Source organism: Saccoglossus kowalevskii, chromosome 5, assembly GCF_978046115.1.
Source record: "Saccoglossus kowalevskii chromosome 5, keSacKowa6.1, whole genome shotgun sequence".
Classification (NCBI taxonomy): Eukaryota; Metazoa; Hemichordata; class Enteropneusta; family Harrimaniidae; genus Saccoglossus; species Saccoglossus kowalevskii.
The window spans coordinates 42,245,856-42,258,860 of NC_140645.1; the positions used below are offsets into that span (position 1 = coordinate 42,245,856).

The following is a 13,005-nucleotide window of genomic DNA, read 5'->3' on the forward strand; positions in this document are numbered from 1 at the left end:
ATTTGTGTCCATCGCGCAGACATCGTCTGATGAAATGTCGTCATTAGTGTCGTGGATAGATAGTTATGATGTTAATTCTAATTGTTATATAAAATGAAAAGAATAGAATAGTTGAATTCCTTGAATTGTGCCATCAAAAGTCGGGTTGAGAGATCCGTGTAATTCACTGATGATATAGAACTCGTTAAATAGTTGTATATAACACACGTGTTGAGCTTCGTATATTATATACAACTACTTTTAATTGTTATATATAATTATTATGCTGGTAATTGTTTTATAGTGTCTTGCAAACATTCAAATCCTGCTTTAGAGAGTTTCTTACTAGACAATCATCTTTTCTTCGTTAATTTCTAAATTCAAAATTTCCAGCTAGATTATAAATTTCGAATTGAAACTTAGGATGCAGGACGTATTTTTCAAAAATGCATGCATTCCAAACAAGTATAAGGCAAACCAATTGTACATAGTGGCATTGTATAGCATGTACATTCCAATATATACAATTGTTTTCCTTCAATTTGGACTTCAGCATATCCGATTAATCTATGTCGACGATAAAAGGTTGATAAATTGCTAAAAAATGTCACAAGTCGGCGTGGAATGTGATCAAATTACGTTTAAGTTGTGTGAAAGGAACACAGTTTTATAAATGATCATAATTTAACTTTACTCTCAACAATCTAAACTGTCCTGTTCCGGCGGACGATGTTCATTACCTTAAAACGACACTGTCGAAACTGCGCATGCTCATGTAGTCGGTTCGAATGTTAACATGCTGAGCAGATTTATACGTATTTGCAGGTAATCAATGCTCATGCAAATTTATAAAAACTCTAGAATGTAATAATTGGAATTTAAAACAAAATTAAAAATCTGAACAACCCGATATACATAAGATTTGTTCTTATTTGAGTCAAGATATCGTTTTTGCCTCTATATTGATTATGTTGGGTGAATTCGTCGACATTGTGGATGCTGAGAAACAACTAAATCTGAATCAATTCTGAAACTGAAATTCTGAGGCATACTTTGAGTATGAGAAAATAACAGTGCATATTCTATTATCGTCAAAGGTCACCACTGGGGTGACAAGATGATACCAGCAGAGGCGATACCTGGGATTAAGAATGTTGGGTATTAGCAAATTTTACAAGGCGACAGTGTAGAGTTGTGACATATTCTAAGAAATAAGGTAAAATCGCGTAATATAAAAGAAAATTAGTCATGAAAGATATGCTAGAAAAGACCTATCGAACAATGTACAGTTGTATTATCCAGAGTACAATGTTCAGAAACACGACATAACTACAGGAGTGCATGAAACAAAGCTTTGTAAAATATTACAAACCAGGGAGTGGAGTGTGGTCATAGCAAAATTAGTTTGTTTACATTGGAATGAGCAGGGTCGTTGCGTTTGTTAGCATCCTGTACTCTATGTTTTCTTATATTGCCTCAAACCCTGCAAATATAAGTTTGCATGGAATCATAGGAAGAAACGGTGCATTGCCGTGTGATAACTGTCATAAAGGTGATTGACAGGTCATACTTGCTTACAACTCTGGAAGGACAATTGGAATTTACCAGGTGTACTCTGTTGTACTGACATGCCCATGTGAGACAGCTGCTAGCAAGACCACATTCTGATTGGCTCATGTGGGAACCCAGGTGGTGTACCTGAATTTATACCTATAAATAGGCTACACTGAGGACAGTTGTGGACCACCATTTCAACTGTGTACCCTGTTTATTGCTGCTGCGATATTGTGAGACAAGTGATACAGGCTTCAATCATCATTCTGTGAAACTTGTATGAACTTCTCTGCGATCTCCTGCCATCAGCGGTGCCCCCTAGACAATCCCCTATTTTAATAATTGTTTTCATTGTATTATTCTGTGCTTTGTTTGTCGTAAATATTTTGAGAGGTATTAAAGTCAAGAGCTTCAACTTGATATGTTGGTATATGTGTATTTCATTTCCAGTACTATTGTTTTGTATTGTCCCCATTCTAGCAGTGAAAGAACCCCTTGTCCGATATGGTTGTGTGGGTTCCTCTCTCAATAGCAATAAGCAGGCCTTCTATCTTTCTGTTGCGATGATAAACATATGAACTACAATTTAAACTCTTGTATGTATACAGAGAGTGTCATCAACTCTTATAGGTACATAGTGCTAAAATATCGTCAGATCAACGGGAGAATTTCAGGCAGTAAGCTTAAAGAATTCAGGAGATTCGCCTTATTATCATCACTGCAAGCCTGCATACACAACTCACTGCAGTCAGCCTTTAGCATTCAAGATATTACAGTAGTCCGATTAACTCGATCATTGATATGGAAATAAAAAACGGTTTCTAAAATAAATGATTGGTTATCTCAAAATAGCGGAGTAATCAGTGTTTAGGGAATATCTAAGAACACCAGGTCAATGATGCCGTATATTGTTTTGGGGGTTCATATATCTTTCTCTTTAAACAGTGTGACGTGGTGTAACGAGAAGCTCGTCTGCTTACAGTGTGACGTGGTGTAACGAGAAGCTCGTCTGCTTACAGTGACGACGCGTATTGGTGATATCTCGTGTTTCATGTTTGTATGTTTGTATATGTACCTGATTGAATTGATATTCTTCAACATGTAATTATAATTAATCCTTTACTTTTATGTTACAATGCCGCATACAAATTAAGAACATTATCTATCAAGGTTTTTGTCATCCAAACTAAAGTTTTGTGTAAAGGACGACAGTCCTCATTATCCAAATATGTTCGAATGAGCCAGCGGTTAAATACAATAACACTTTTACAAAGATGATCTTAAATGACATCAATGTAACTTGTCTGTTCTCAAACAGAAATCATTTGATTATGACCCAGAAATATGTACGACTGGCGCCACATGTGAAACAGGATGTGCTTACTTTTTTAGCATCTGATATTACTTTACGTATATCATGAGGTCTATATATCTTTCTCTTACTGATTTGATTATGTTGTGTTGGCCTTTTTCCGACAAGAAATCCTCTCCACTACTGTAAAATACTTTGTTTTGTTTGGAATTAATTTTCACTGAAAAGACTTTTCAGGTGTTTTTTGTATGAAAATGTATGGAAAGATATATTTGCTTGATTTTATTTTCACTGAATCATTCCTTCAGCGAAAATTAATTCAAAGTATTTTACAGTAAGTCATTTAACTGACCACAACAACAGCAACAAGAAATCTGATATTTCAGTTATAGTTTTGCAGAAGATCTGCTTTCTGGGTTTCCAAGTCTGTAATTTTGTTTTAATTTGAATATTGTAATGACTCTAAATTTCTCATTGAATTTTTGTCTTATTGCACTAGGCTACAATAAGAAGTCTTTTCGTCAAGTCTGGTGAAGAAATGCAGTTTAGAGTGCCTGATGGGTAAGTGCCAGATACAAATATATGTCCAATAGAGAATTTTTAGTTCTCTATTTTTAAGTCATTACAAGGTTAATTTATTGTGTATTCAGGCATTCCAATGTAAAAGTTAAGAATAAATCATCAGTAAATGTATAATAATGACTTCCATACACATTGCGAGTAATTTTTAGTTTGAATTCTCTATAAATAAAAGGCCCACAAGTCAGAACAATACCACACAAAGAAATTCATGTCAGTAACCTAGTGTGGTGGGATAAAAGTTGTCATTATTAGTAATTTCTTTGTTCTTTTTAGTATGTGGAGCAGTTGTCGTATGGGGTCATAGAGAATAATATTTTGGTGTATTCTTGCAGTAACAGCATTCCCTTTTAGAATTAAACTTGAAACATTTTTTATTGCAAAATTTCTATTCTAGATGCAACACAAAGCATAATGTGGAAGCAAGAGAGAAAATACTTTCTGAATTGTCGTTGAAGTTTTGGGATAGATACACTGCCAATGAGTACAAGAGTGAGTATTCACATGTTTTTTTTATATTCATTGCTTTTATCATCCAGTCATTAAAAAAAATATTGTTCATTTGTTATAAAATTCACGTGTTAAGATTTTTGTCATCATATCTTCTCATAAGTTGGGTCATATCTTCCTATAAAGTTAGGTTAGTGTGAAATGATGCATTGAATTAGAGTTTAGAATAATTTGAATTATGTCACACTTTAATGATTGCCAGACACAAACCACACATTGCATTCTTCAATTGAATCAAGATTTAGGTGGTCTAATGCTGACATATTTCTTGAACCAAAACTGTATAGTATAATAATAATTTTTTTCTCAATTACAGTTGCAATCCCCAGAACTTATGAAAACTGTAGACTTAGGTACGGAGAAAATGTTGATCCTGATTTGAAGAAAAAGAACAAAAATAGAAGGCGAGGTCATACAAACAGATGGCAGGTAGCCAAAGTTCACTATCAGTTGAAAGACAGTATGTAAAGAAAGTAATTCTAACTGATTCAGGGCATGGAGGTAAACAGAGAATTACCTCCATGTTCAAGGTGACTAGAGTGTTGTTTCATTTAAAGGTTTTTGGTCAAGTTTAAACTGCCCACTTTAGCAACACGTTATGAGAATAAAAATAGTATTAGCCATAGTATTCCTATTCTACATAAAATGATGTCACATTTTGTGTTAATCAGTAAAGTGAATAAATGTACAGGTTGCATTGTGGGTAAAAGCACAAGAGAAACGACACTGGGGCGCTCTTGAAGAGTAATAATGTCATAGATTCAATGCCGCAGTGTAAACATCTATCAAGAAATCTGCAGTACCTTTCTTTTTGCAATTTCATGTACTCATTTTTAAGTGTGTATTGCTTTAGTTTTGAAATAACCATTTTTACAAGTTATGATTTTATGTTTCAAAGTAGACATACCAGAATGTTCAGCAGCAAATTTGCTTTTGACAATATTGGCAAATTAAGCATTTTTGTACGATTTCACTTGCATCTCTATGAAGCAATTATAAGTGGAAGACATATTGATTTCCTGTACACTGAATTCTGAACTAGATTTCAGTTCCATTCTGTCTCAGAGAACAGGCAAATTAAAGTAATTCTTGTCCATGTGCAAATAACATAATCTTATTAATTTGTGTTGCAGACAATGGAAAGAATGGAGAGAGTTTTAGTAGAAAAAGAGAAAGAGCCATGGAAAAATGTAAAGAGCGAATTGATGTCGAATGAAGAGGATGGAGACGAAGAGGTTTTTTTCAAATCGCTTCCCTGGAGAGCACAGAAACTCAATGACCTAATTAAAGTTTTGGATATGAGATTGGCTTCTCTCGCATACTACCCACGCAATTTAGTTATTGATATTGATTAAATATATTTACATTTACATTTTTTTTACATTTTTCAAAATTTGATATTCTTGCATTAATAAAGAAATTTAAACTGTGACAGTTCCTTGTAGTAAACAGAGTTGTGTTATAAATTGCGTGTGTGAAAGTAAATTATTTCAGCCACTATCCCAAAAGAAATGAATATATATCCCAATATGTCACTGTAGATTATTTTATTCAATTTTTTCCAAAATAAATATCAGTTAAAATCTCTTTTTCCCTTTTTTTGACCTTAAAAACCATTTTCAGCAAAAATAAATCCCAGTGAAAATAACATCTTATACAGTACAGTAATAATAAATTTACAATAAACAACTTATCACATGGTAATGGCATATTAAAAAGTTAAAGTTGACAGATAGATAGCTGGAAAAATGGCAAGCAATATGATCCCATATTTTCAGCATATTATGAAAACCTAGTGTATCATTAATAACTGGGGAATAGTACTAAACAGTATAAATCCGAGGAAATACAGACGATATACTAGCATAATCTTGTTTCTGATAAATAAGAACACATATGAATACAGAAATGTTTCATGGATGAATCCGATTGAATTCAGGCAAAGTATTTTACTGGTCAAAAAGAGTACGTATACTTAATAATACTGCCAATATTCACCAGTTATTCAGATTAAATACTTTCTATATAGAACATGGATTTTACTGTATTCACAGTGAATATTGTCAGTATTAAAGGGTTTTCATGCAGTGGCAGCCGTCAGTTGTTTTGTTTTCTTGGACTTATAAATGTTGCTATACGATAATTGATATCAGCACTGCTTAGTGTTTTCTTAATAATTTCACAGTCACCGTGGAACTGGAAGAAGGGCGTACCATTTTGTCACAGGTGAAACAGAATGTATGATTCCACATTATTGCTGACACAGCACAGTGGCTATGGATTTTTGTTTAAGAATAAACATATGTCAAGTTTTTACCTCAGTATCAATCAGTATCAGTGCCAACCTAGTTGGCAGTTTCATTGGTGTTTAACACTGCAATTTGGCTGTTTGTATATACATACCCCAGAATGGCTCACTTATTTATTAAAGAAAATACAAAGTTAAAGTAAATGTACTATATGGTCGGTGCAGTTGATATGTATTATTTGTTAGTGTTGATGACTGTTTTAAAAATACAACCGCTAAAGATCGGAACCTAATTATTCACTGAAAAACACAGTCTTTTGAAAACGCTAAAAACGTTAATATTAAACAGAGGTAAAAATGAAACGGAATGAAAATATATTGGGGAAAATAACATCGAAACCAATGTTAATACTGGAATACTGTGGCGAATCTGTTTTTAATCTTTGCTTAATTACAACCATGGAACAGTGGGCGGTGGACGTTTCTCTAATACAACGTTCCCGATCACACAATTCGATGGGCGGAATATTCTTGGCTTTACCTAGCCGAGCGAAGTATTTCGATAACGGATACCACCTATTTTTTGATAGAAATGTACTATTGTGTTTAAGTTTTAATAGCGACGTTTTACTTGATATATAATACAACACTTTTTCGAATCAATTGCGCTTACATAGATTTAAGGTAGAGATGCAGTTTACATGACAGGTATTTTAATTAGTTAATTAGGAAACCAAGATGACCTCCATTGAGCACAAAATTATATATTTTCGGAAAGCTTGTTGTATGAATTTTAAAACTGTGTTAGTATTTTTTTTTGTTATGGACACTGTAGTTTGAAATATGCACAAAAATGAGTTTTGTTGGTCAAAAGTGATTTAAAAAAATAGCTTCTAAACCATGCTTCTGTTTCCTGTCAATATTGGTTTATGGGTACATCTGTTTACTATGAAGAAAGTGTCGTCTTGAAAACTGTCTACCAGTCGTCAATTTTGCAGGGCAGCAGCTAAAATTTCACTACTTCAAGTTTATGCATAAATTAACACCAGGCTAGTTGTCTGTACGATTGTTGTAACACTATTCAACTAAAAACAATACCCCAACGGCGTTTTGAAGATAAACACATTGTCAATCATTTGTTATAATTTCAAAACAAAAGGTCAAAGCGTCTAGGAGCTATTTTTTTAGTTCTGCGGTGTGCACTAAAAAGAAAGCTGAGATAATTGCTAATATGCATAACAATTCACTCAGTAAGAAGTTTGCTAATGCTCATAATTAAAATAGCTGTAACAGTTCCAAATTTAAATGTATTATCTTTTTGTAAAAAAGTTTAATATAGTGCATAATATGGAGATCCCGCCATTTCTTTTTTTCACCAAGTTTCTTTTTTTATTATTTATGTACAGCCTTGTCAAATCTTGCTAACTAAGCATTCAAAAGAGAGAATGTTTGCACCTGTTATCTGTATTTTAAAATCGTCTTTTGAGTATGTTCCACTATTCACAATTCTACACAATTTTAACAGTCTATAGCCAAGACTGTTTGGATAATAAAAAGCAAAAAAAAAAAAAAAAAAAAATTCACTCCCAAGTGCCCACGAACCTGCATCTCTAACTTAATTAATACTAACTTTACTAACTCCATGTATAGTACAGGAAAGGATTAGAAGATAACAAAATAATAAGCAAGTAAACCAAATGTCGACACTATTGTCAAGTCCAATGTCACGTGATTACTAATAAGGTACACTTTATTGACCCGTTAACACGGAGGTTTGCAAAGAACTTAAAAGGTTAATAAAATAAATCTATGACATGATATGATTTACTCAACACTAGTTATTGACTCGACGTCGACAATGTTTGTATTTGCGTTCCCGATACATTTAGAATGGCAAAAAAATACTCAACTGACAATGTCAGTAACTTCTTATCTCCACAATATAAGAAATATTATTATAAAAACACAATTTCTATTTCCTAAAAAAATACATAATACAAAACTTGCCCTTGCTGACCTGGTAGTATGTATAATAGCCAGTCTAGAAGACAAAGAACTGATTGATGAGTAAGAGAAAGTACCGTAAACGGTCGTCTACAAGGAAAGAGAAATTAAATACTTACTTGAATTACGGATCCAATTGCCATGAAGATAAGACTTATCCTGAAATATAATATTGTCAAAAGGATATATGTGATTTCCTGACAGGGATTATGTTACTCAGTATCTATATGTTGTATATTCCCACATGCTACAATCGAGTGATATAATCAGTCTTGTCTGAATTCTCTTGAAGGCAACATCAACTTATGTTCACAACAGCAAGAATGCCGGTTTATGCAGCCATAGCGTGCTTACTCGGAGTTGTCGTTGCTACCCACAGCGCTTCCATACCAGGTATTTCTATTCAAATAAATTGAAAATGTATGTTCTTTTTTCTTTTCAATACTCCATATACATGAATTTTGAGTTATTTGTTAGGTCATTGTAATTACGGCATTTTGCCTGCGTCCCCTATTTACCTGTGTCACACGTCGTATTAGCGTTGACTAGGTTACTGAGTTTACTATTATTCAGTAGTTAAGTGATGTACGAAGTGATGTTTTATTATCGGTTTATTCACTGGGTGATCACTTTTTGGGTTAGTATTTATGTGGAAACTGAGCTGGTTGCCATGGTATTTGCCCGATGCCATGGTATGTGGCTTATTTTAAATTGTTAGAATTCACCGTGTACAGGAGCGAGACATGGGTTGGGGGATGTCTTTCCTAAATTTGGAGTTTTTATGCTAATTGGAGTGAGCAACCTTTGACCTGGAGAGACGAGTTCTTGGATTGGTGGAAGGAACGCGCTAGAAATAGGATGAGAAGATGGCCGGAAAATCTGAACTTCGTTACAGTGAGCGGAGAGATAATTCATCTAAATCAGGCGAGTTACTGCATCGATTCTTGCTGAACATTTGTGGCAGAGAAGAGGAATCATCAGAGTCACCATTGGAGTTGTGCGGTAAACTCGGGACATCGACAAGTAACTAAGACGGCGTGAAATTTGCTGGTAAGCGAGTAAATCGAAAGGAAACTTTGAGGTAAACCGTTTGATTCGTGTGTGATAGGCCGACTTCGCTATAACCGAGTATCACACTTGTCATGATAATAAACTGCCGTGATACTGAGGTCGACGACGAGTTGGATGTGATGTAATAACCGTTTATTAGCGTGATCGGGATCACTCTCTCCCTGGGTTATTTCCCTACCGCTCCTGTTTCGGTTTCCCTGAGTTAATTATTGTTTCAAAGTTGTTGTGCTGAGATATTGTCCGTGTCGGATCTTGATTGCAGACGTATTTTTGATTTTTGGTTTATTTGCCGCCAAAATTGTATTCGCCAGCGCGCGAATTTTGAACACTTGCTCAAGTTGAACGGAAAATATGTTAACAACATGGTTGCTGCTTTCCACTGATTTAGTTTTATGTGCGTAAGTTTTTACATTTGTTGATTTTTGTTGAACTTGTGATTTGTTATTTATCTGTAGGAGTTGTTTTGTGGCATACGTTATTACGGTTAGTAAATATTGTGACGTCATTAAGACTATCGCCATATAAGGAGTTGCACAAAGTTTGTAGCCGATCGAAACTTTACTGGTGCAGAGCATAGTGATGCCTGATAGCTTGTGTAGTTATATTTGTAAAGAAACAGTCGGTTGCTTGTTTTCACTGGATTGTAGAGATATTTGTATGCATTGAATGCTGTTTGAGTCACAACTGTATATTGGTAATTGTGATTTATGATTAATGTTACTGTGTATATATTGCAGTTTACTGATCTTGCATTGTATGACTGCTAGTTGTTAGATAATATACTGTTTATTGCTTAAAATTATTAAGGTCTCATCATTCATGCTAGCGTGCTTGTGGGTACGGTTAGAGCTGGTTCGGCACAATACTTATCCATTGCCCTTGATTGAGTGGACCATTCTCTGGGGACTGTGTGAGCTGGCCCCTTTTAAAACAATGCTACCCCATCGTCCACTTCGGATCCGAAATATTGGTCCGATAGCCTCTTTGTGTTGCCTAGCGACAGGTGGATGAGGGCGGGACACCTGCATCTCATGTAAGCCTATGAGTATAATGAACACATGATAACATAATTATTGTGTAATGACTATGTAGTTATTGAATGACGCAATGGTTACATGCCCAAGTATAATATCTGAACGATTGCGCGACCACGAAGCACTCTATCTGGTTTACAACACGTTACCCACACCCGCAATTTGTACTGACTAATGACGTTCGATGGAATTTGTCGGTATATTTGATACACGGGATTCGGTCATTGTTTTACAATATTCACGTAAACTTAATATGTTTTTTTTATTTGAAAGTGTGATATCAAGGTTGAATTCGTATGTATCATTTTCTCTAAAACTACATTATACACAAACGCATAAACACTCACTTTAATAACTCTGCATCGCAGGTACTGGTTTTCTGCATGCAGAGAGCAGATTTGAGACAATTTCCTATCAACCATTCTCACTTTCATTGACACATCCCTTTTTAACCTGTTTCTGGATTATTGCAATACAGTGCAGTAAGGTGATTCAATTCAAAATTTGTCAAATGTACATTTCTTGACACAGTAAATGGTTTTCATTTTTATTGTAGCAGTCCTTCAGATCTTATGAGTTGTGTTTCGTTATAAGTATCGGCAGTAATTACATGTTTCTCTGAAACAAACAAACAAACATAAATCATTATATGTACTTAATGGTGAAAGTTGTACGCTTCGTTGGAACGTAGTTAATTTTTGTGACATACTTTGTGTCTCATATTTTGTTTCTGCAGCAGACAAATTACATAGCAGCTCCTTGGATATTACGTTTGCTTCTCTGTTTACAAAATTAATCACATCCTAGAACTGGACTGTTTTGCTTTGAAGGTATACAAGGTGAATTAGTTTTTAATTTCGCCCTCTGATTCTTACAATTTAACTCATTAATTTTCATCAAATAACTATTTGTAAGCAAACATTGAACATTATTTTTGAACCATCTTTAGTATGTCGTTAGTAATATAGTCGGCATACTTATTACCATCTACATCAGAATGTGCGGATGTACGGCCACAACTCAAAGTTGATATTTGCTGAGATAGTAGTGCAGCGCGTTTCAATTTGCGCAATCTAAAATTTTGTTCGCGTGCTAGATTCTGCTGATAGGTTATACGCTCACTGTGATCACTACTAGCACATGAGTCTTTTGTTTTTCCCAATCAATTCCTTAAAGTTAGTGGGCACTGGGAGTGAAATTATTTTTCTTGCCTTGACAGTCTTGGCCAGATAGTGTTAAAATTTCGGAGCATTTTCAATGCTGGAACATTGTAAACAATGCGGGTTTCGTCTATCAGGGGTTGTTATGGGTGGATGGTTCGTCGGGTTGAATATACGGGAAGTGGTTGTAACGGGGAATGGGTAACTCGCAAGGCAGTGAGTGGTACACGAGGATCGCTCGACACTTATACGCACCATTCAGTCACAAGGACACCAGTAATATAGTATAGCCGGATATTTATTACAACTACAATCGTCACCATACGCCCCCGGTCCTCTTCTAACTTAATACGCTAGAACCCCCCCCCCCCATTTTTATAAACGACAGTGTTAATCGTTCAACCAATAGTCTAAATACTTTGCATGCGTTGTCATGACGGCATGTGGACTCCACCAGTCGCCCCATAGCATCGTCATGACAACGTCAATGCAACTTGGTGACACTGTCCTGTCCAACAAAAGATGAAAATGACCCCATTTTCGGACCGTGGCAACGTATGGTAAAAATATACAAACAGTAGGAAGTGCATAAAATTAAATATATGCAATAGGAATTGTACAAAATCAGATACAGACAACAAGAAATATATAAAAAAATTAAATACAGATAGAAGAAAATATAAAAACAAAATTGATGATTAAATGAATAGGAGGATTATAATGTGGAGGTAATGGAAGAGTCTGGACCGCGAGTCTTTCAGATGAGTCTGGACCGCGAGTCTTTCAAATGAGTCGGGACCGCAAATGTATTTAATGCGCCTGGACCGCGAGTCTTTCACTCGAGGAAAATTTCAATTAGCGTGATCAATTAGTCAAAATAAAATCTAAATAATACATGAAAATAACAATGCATAATATACATAACAATTTTTTTTTATATACTAGTATATATATGTGGTAATTTAAAACAATACTTGAAAAGGTAATATGAAATTAAAAATAGATTGCAGGAACCATACTGTACATGGATTAGAAAAACATTATATTCACATTAAGTAATAGTATATTTTTTTTAAACATGCTGAAAATGTAGAAAAAATAAGAAAATCGCTGTATGGCTATAACAGTTGCACGACATAAGTAAACACGTCATAGTTATACATATCATTGATCAGCTGGATTCGTCACAATATTGGTAGCAATGGGTGGAATGGCCTTCAAATGCTCGTATGAGTTTTCGATTTCACGATTTTTAGTATTAATGATGGAAATTTCGGTGAAAACTGGGACATCGCCAACCAAGATACGAATGTGGTAGCGGGTTTGGAGAATTCGAATAGTGCTGGAGGATTTGCCGAATGGGATCTAAATTTGAGGAGGTAACGAAATTTCTTCTACCCTAGAGTCTTCTAGCAAAAATTGTAAATTTCGCCACTTGAGGTTGAGTTTGGATGTGAGGAAGCCCCGAGTTATCCCTTACAAAAAACGAAATGGCTTCCATGGGGTTAGATAGCTCAAGGATAATTTTTGTTTTGGAACCCTGGGTAATGGAAG

At 34.9% G+C, this 13,005-nt stretch overlaps 2 protein-coding genes across 2 annotated transcripts in view; both read left to right on the forward strand.

Moving 5' to 3' along the window:
* Nucleotides 1–3,383: 3,383 nt before the first annotated feature.
* Nucleotides 3,384–5,352, forward strand: LOC144353328 (uncharacterized). The gene is made up of 4 exons (XM_078009918.2): nt 3,384–3,406; nt 3,822–3,916; nt 4,251–4,363; nt 5,068–5,352. The coding sequence occupies exons 1-4, from the start codon at nt 3,384–3,386 to the stop codon at nt 5,287–5,289; spliced, it is 453 nt and encodes a 150-aa protein (XP_077866044.1). The 3' UTR covers nt 5,290–5,352.
* A 3,700-nt stretch (nt 5,353–9,052) lies between these two features.
* LOC100377003 (scavenger receptor cysteine-rich domain-containing protein DMBT1-like) overlaps nt 9,053–13,005 on the forward strand; it is a 40,332-nt gene continuing 36,379 nt past the window's right edge. Inside the window, exon 1 of the mRNA XM_085499017.1 lies at nt 9,053–9,209. Within this exon, the coding sequence (XP_085355143.1) occupies nt 9,053–9,209 (157 nt within the window). The remainder of the gene's footprint in view (nt 9,210–13,005) is intronic.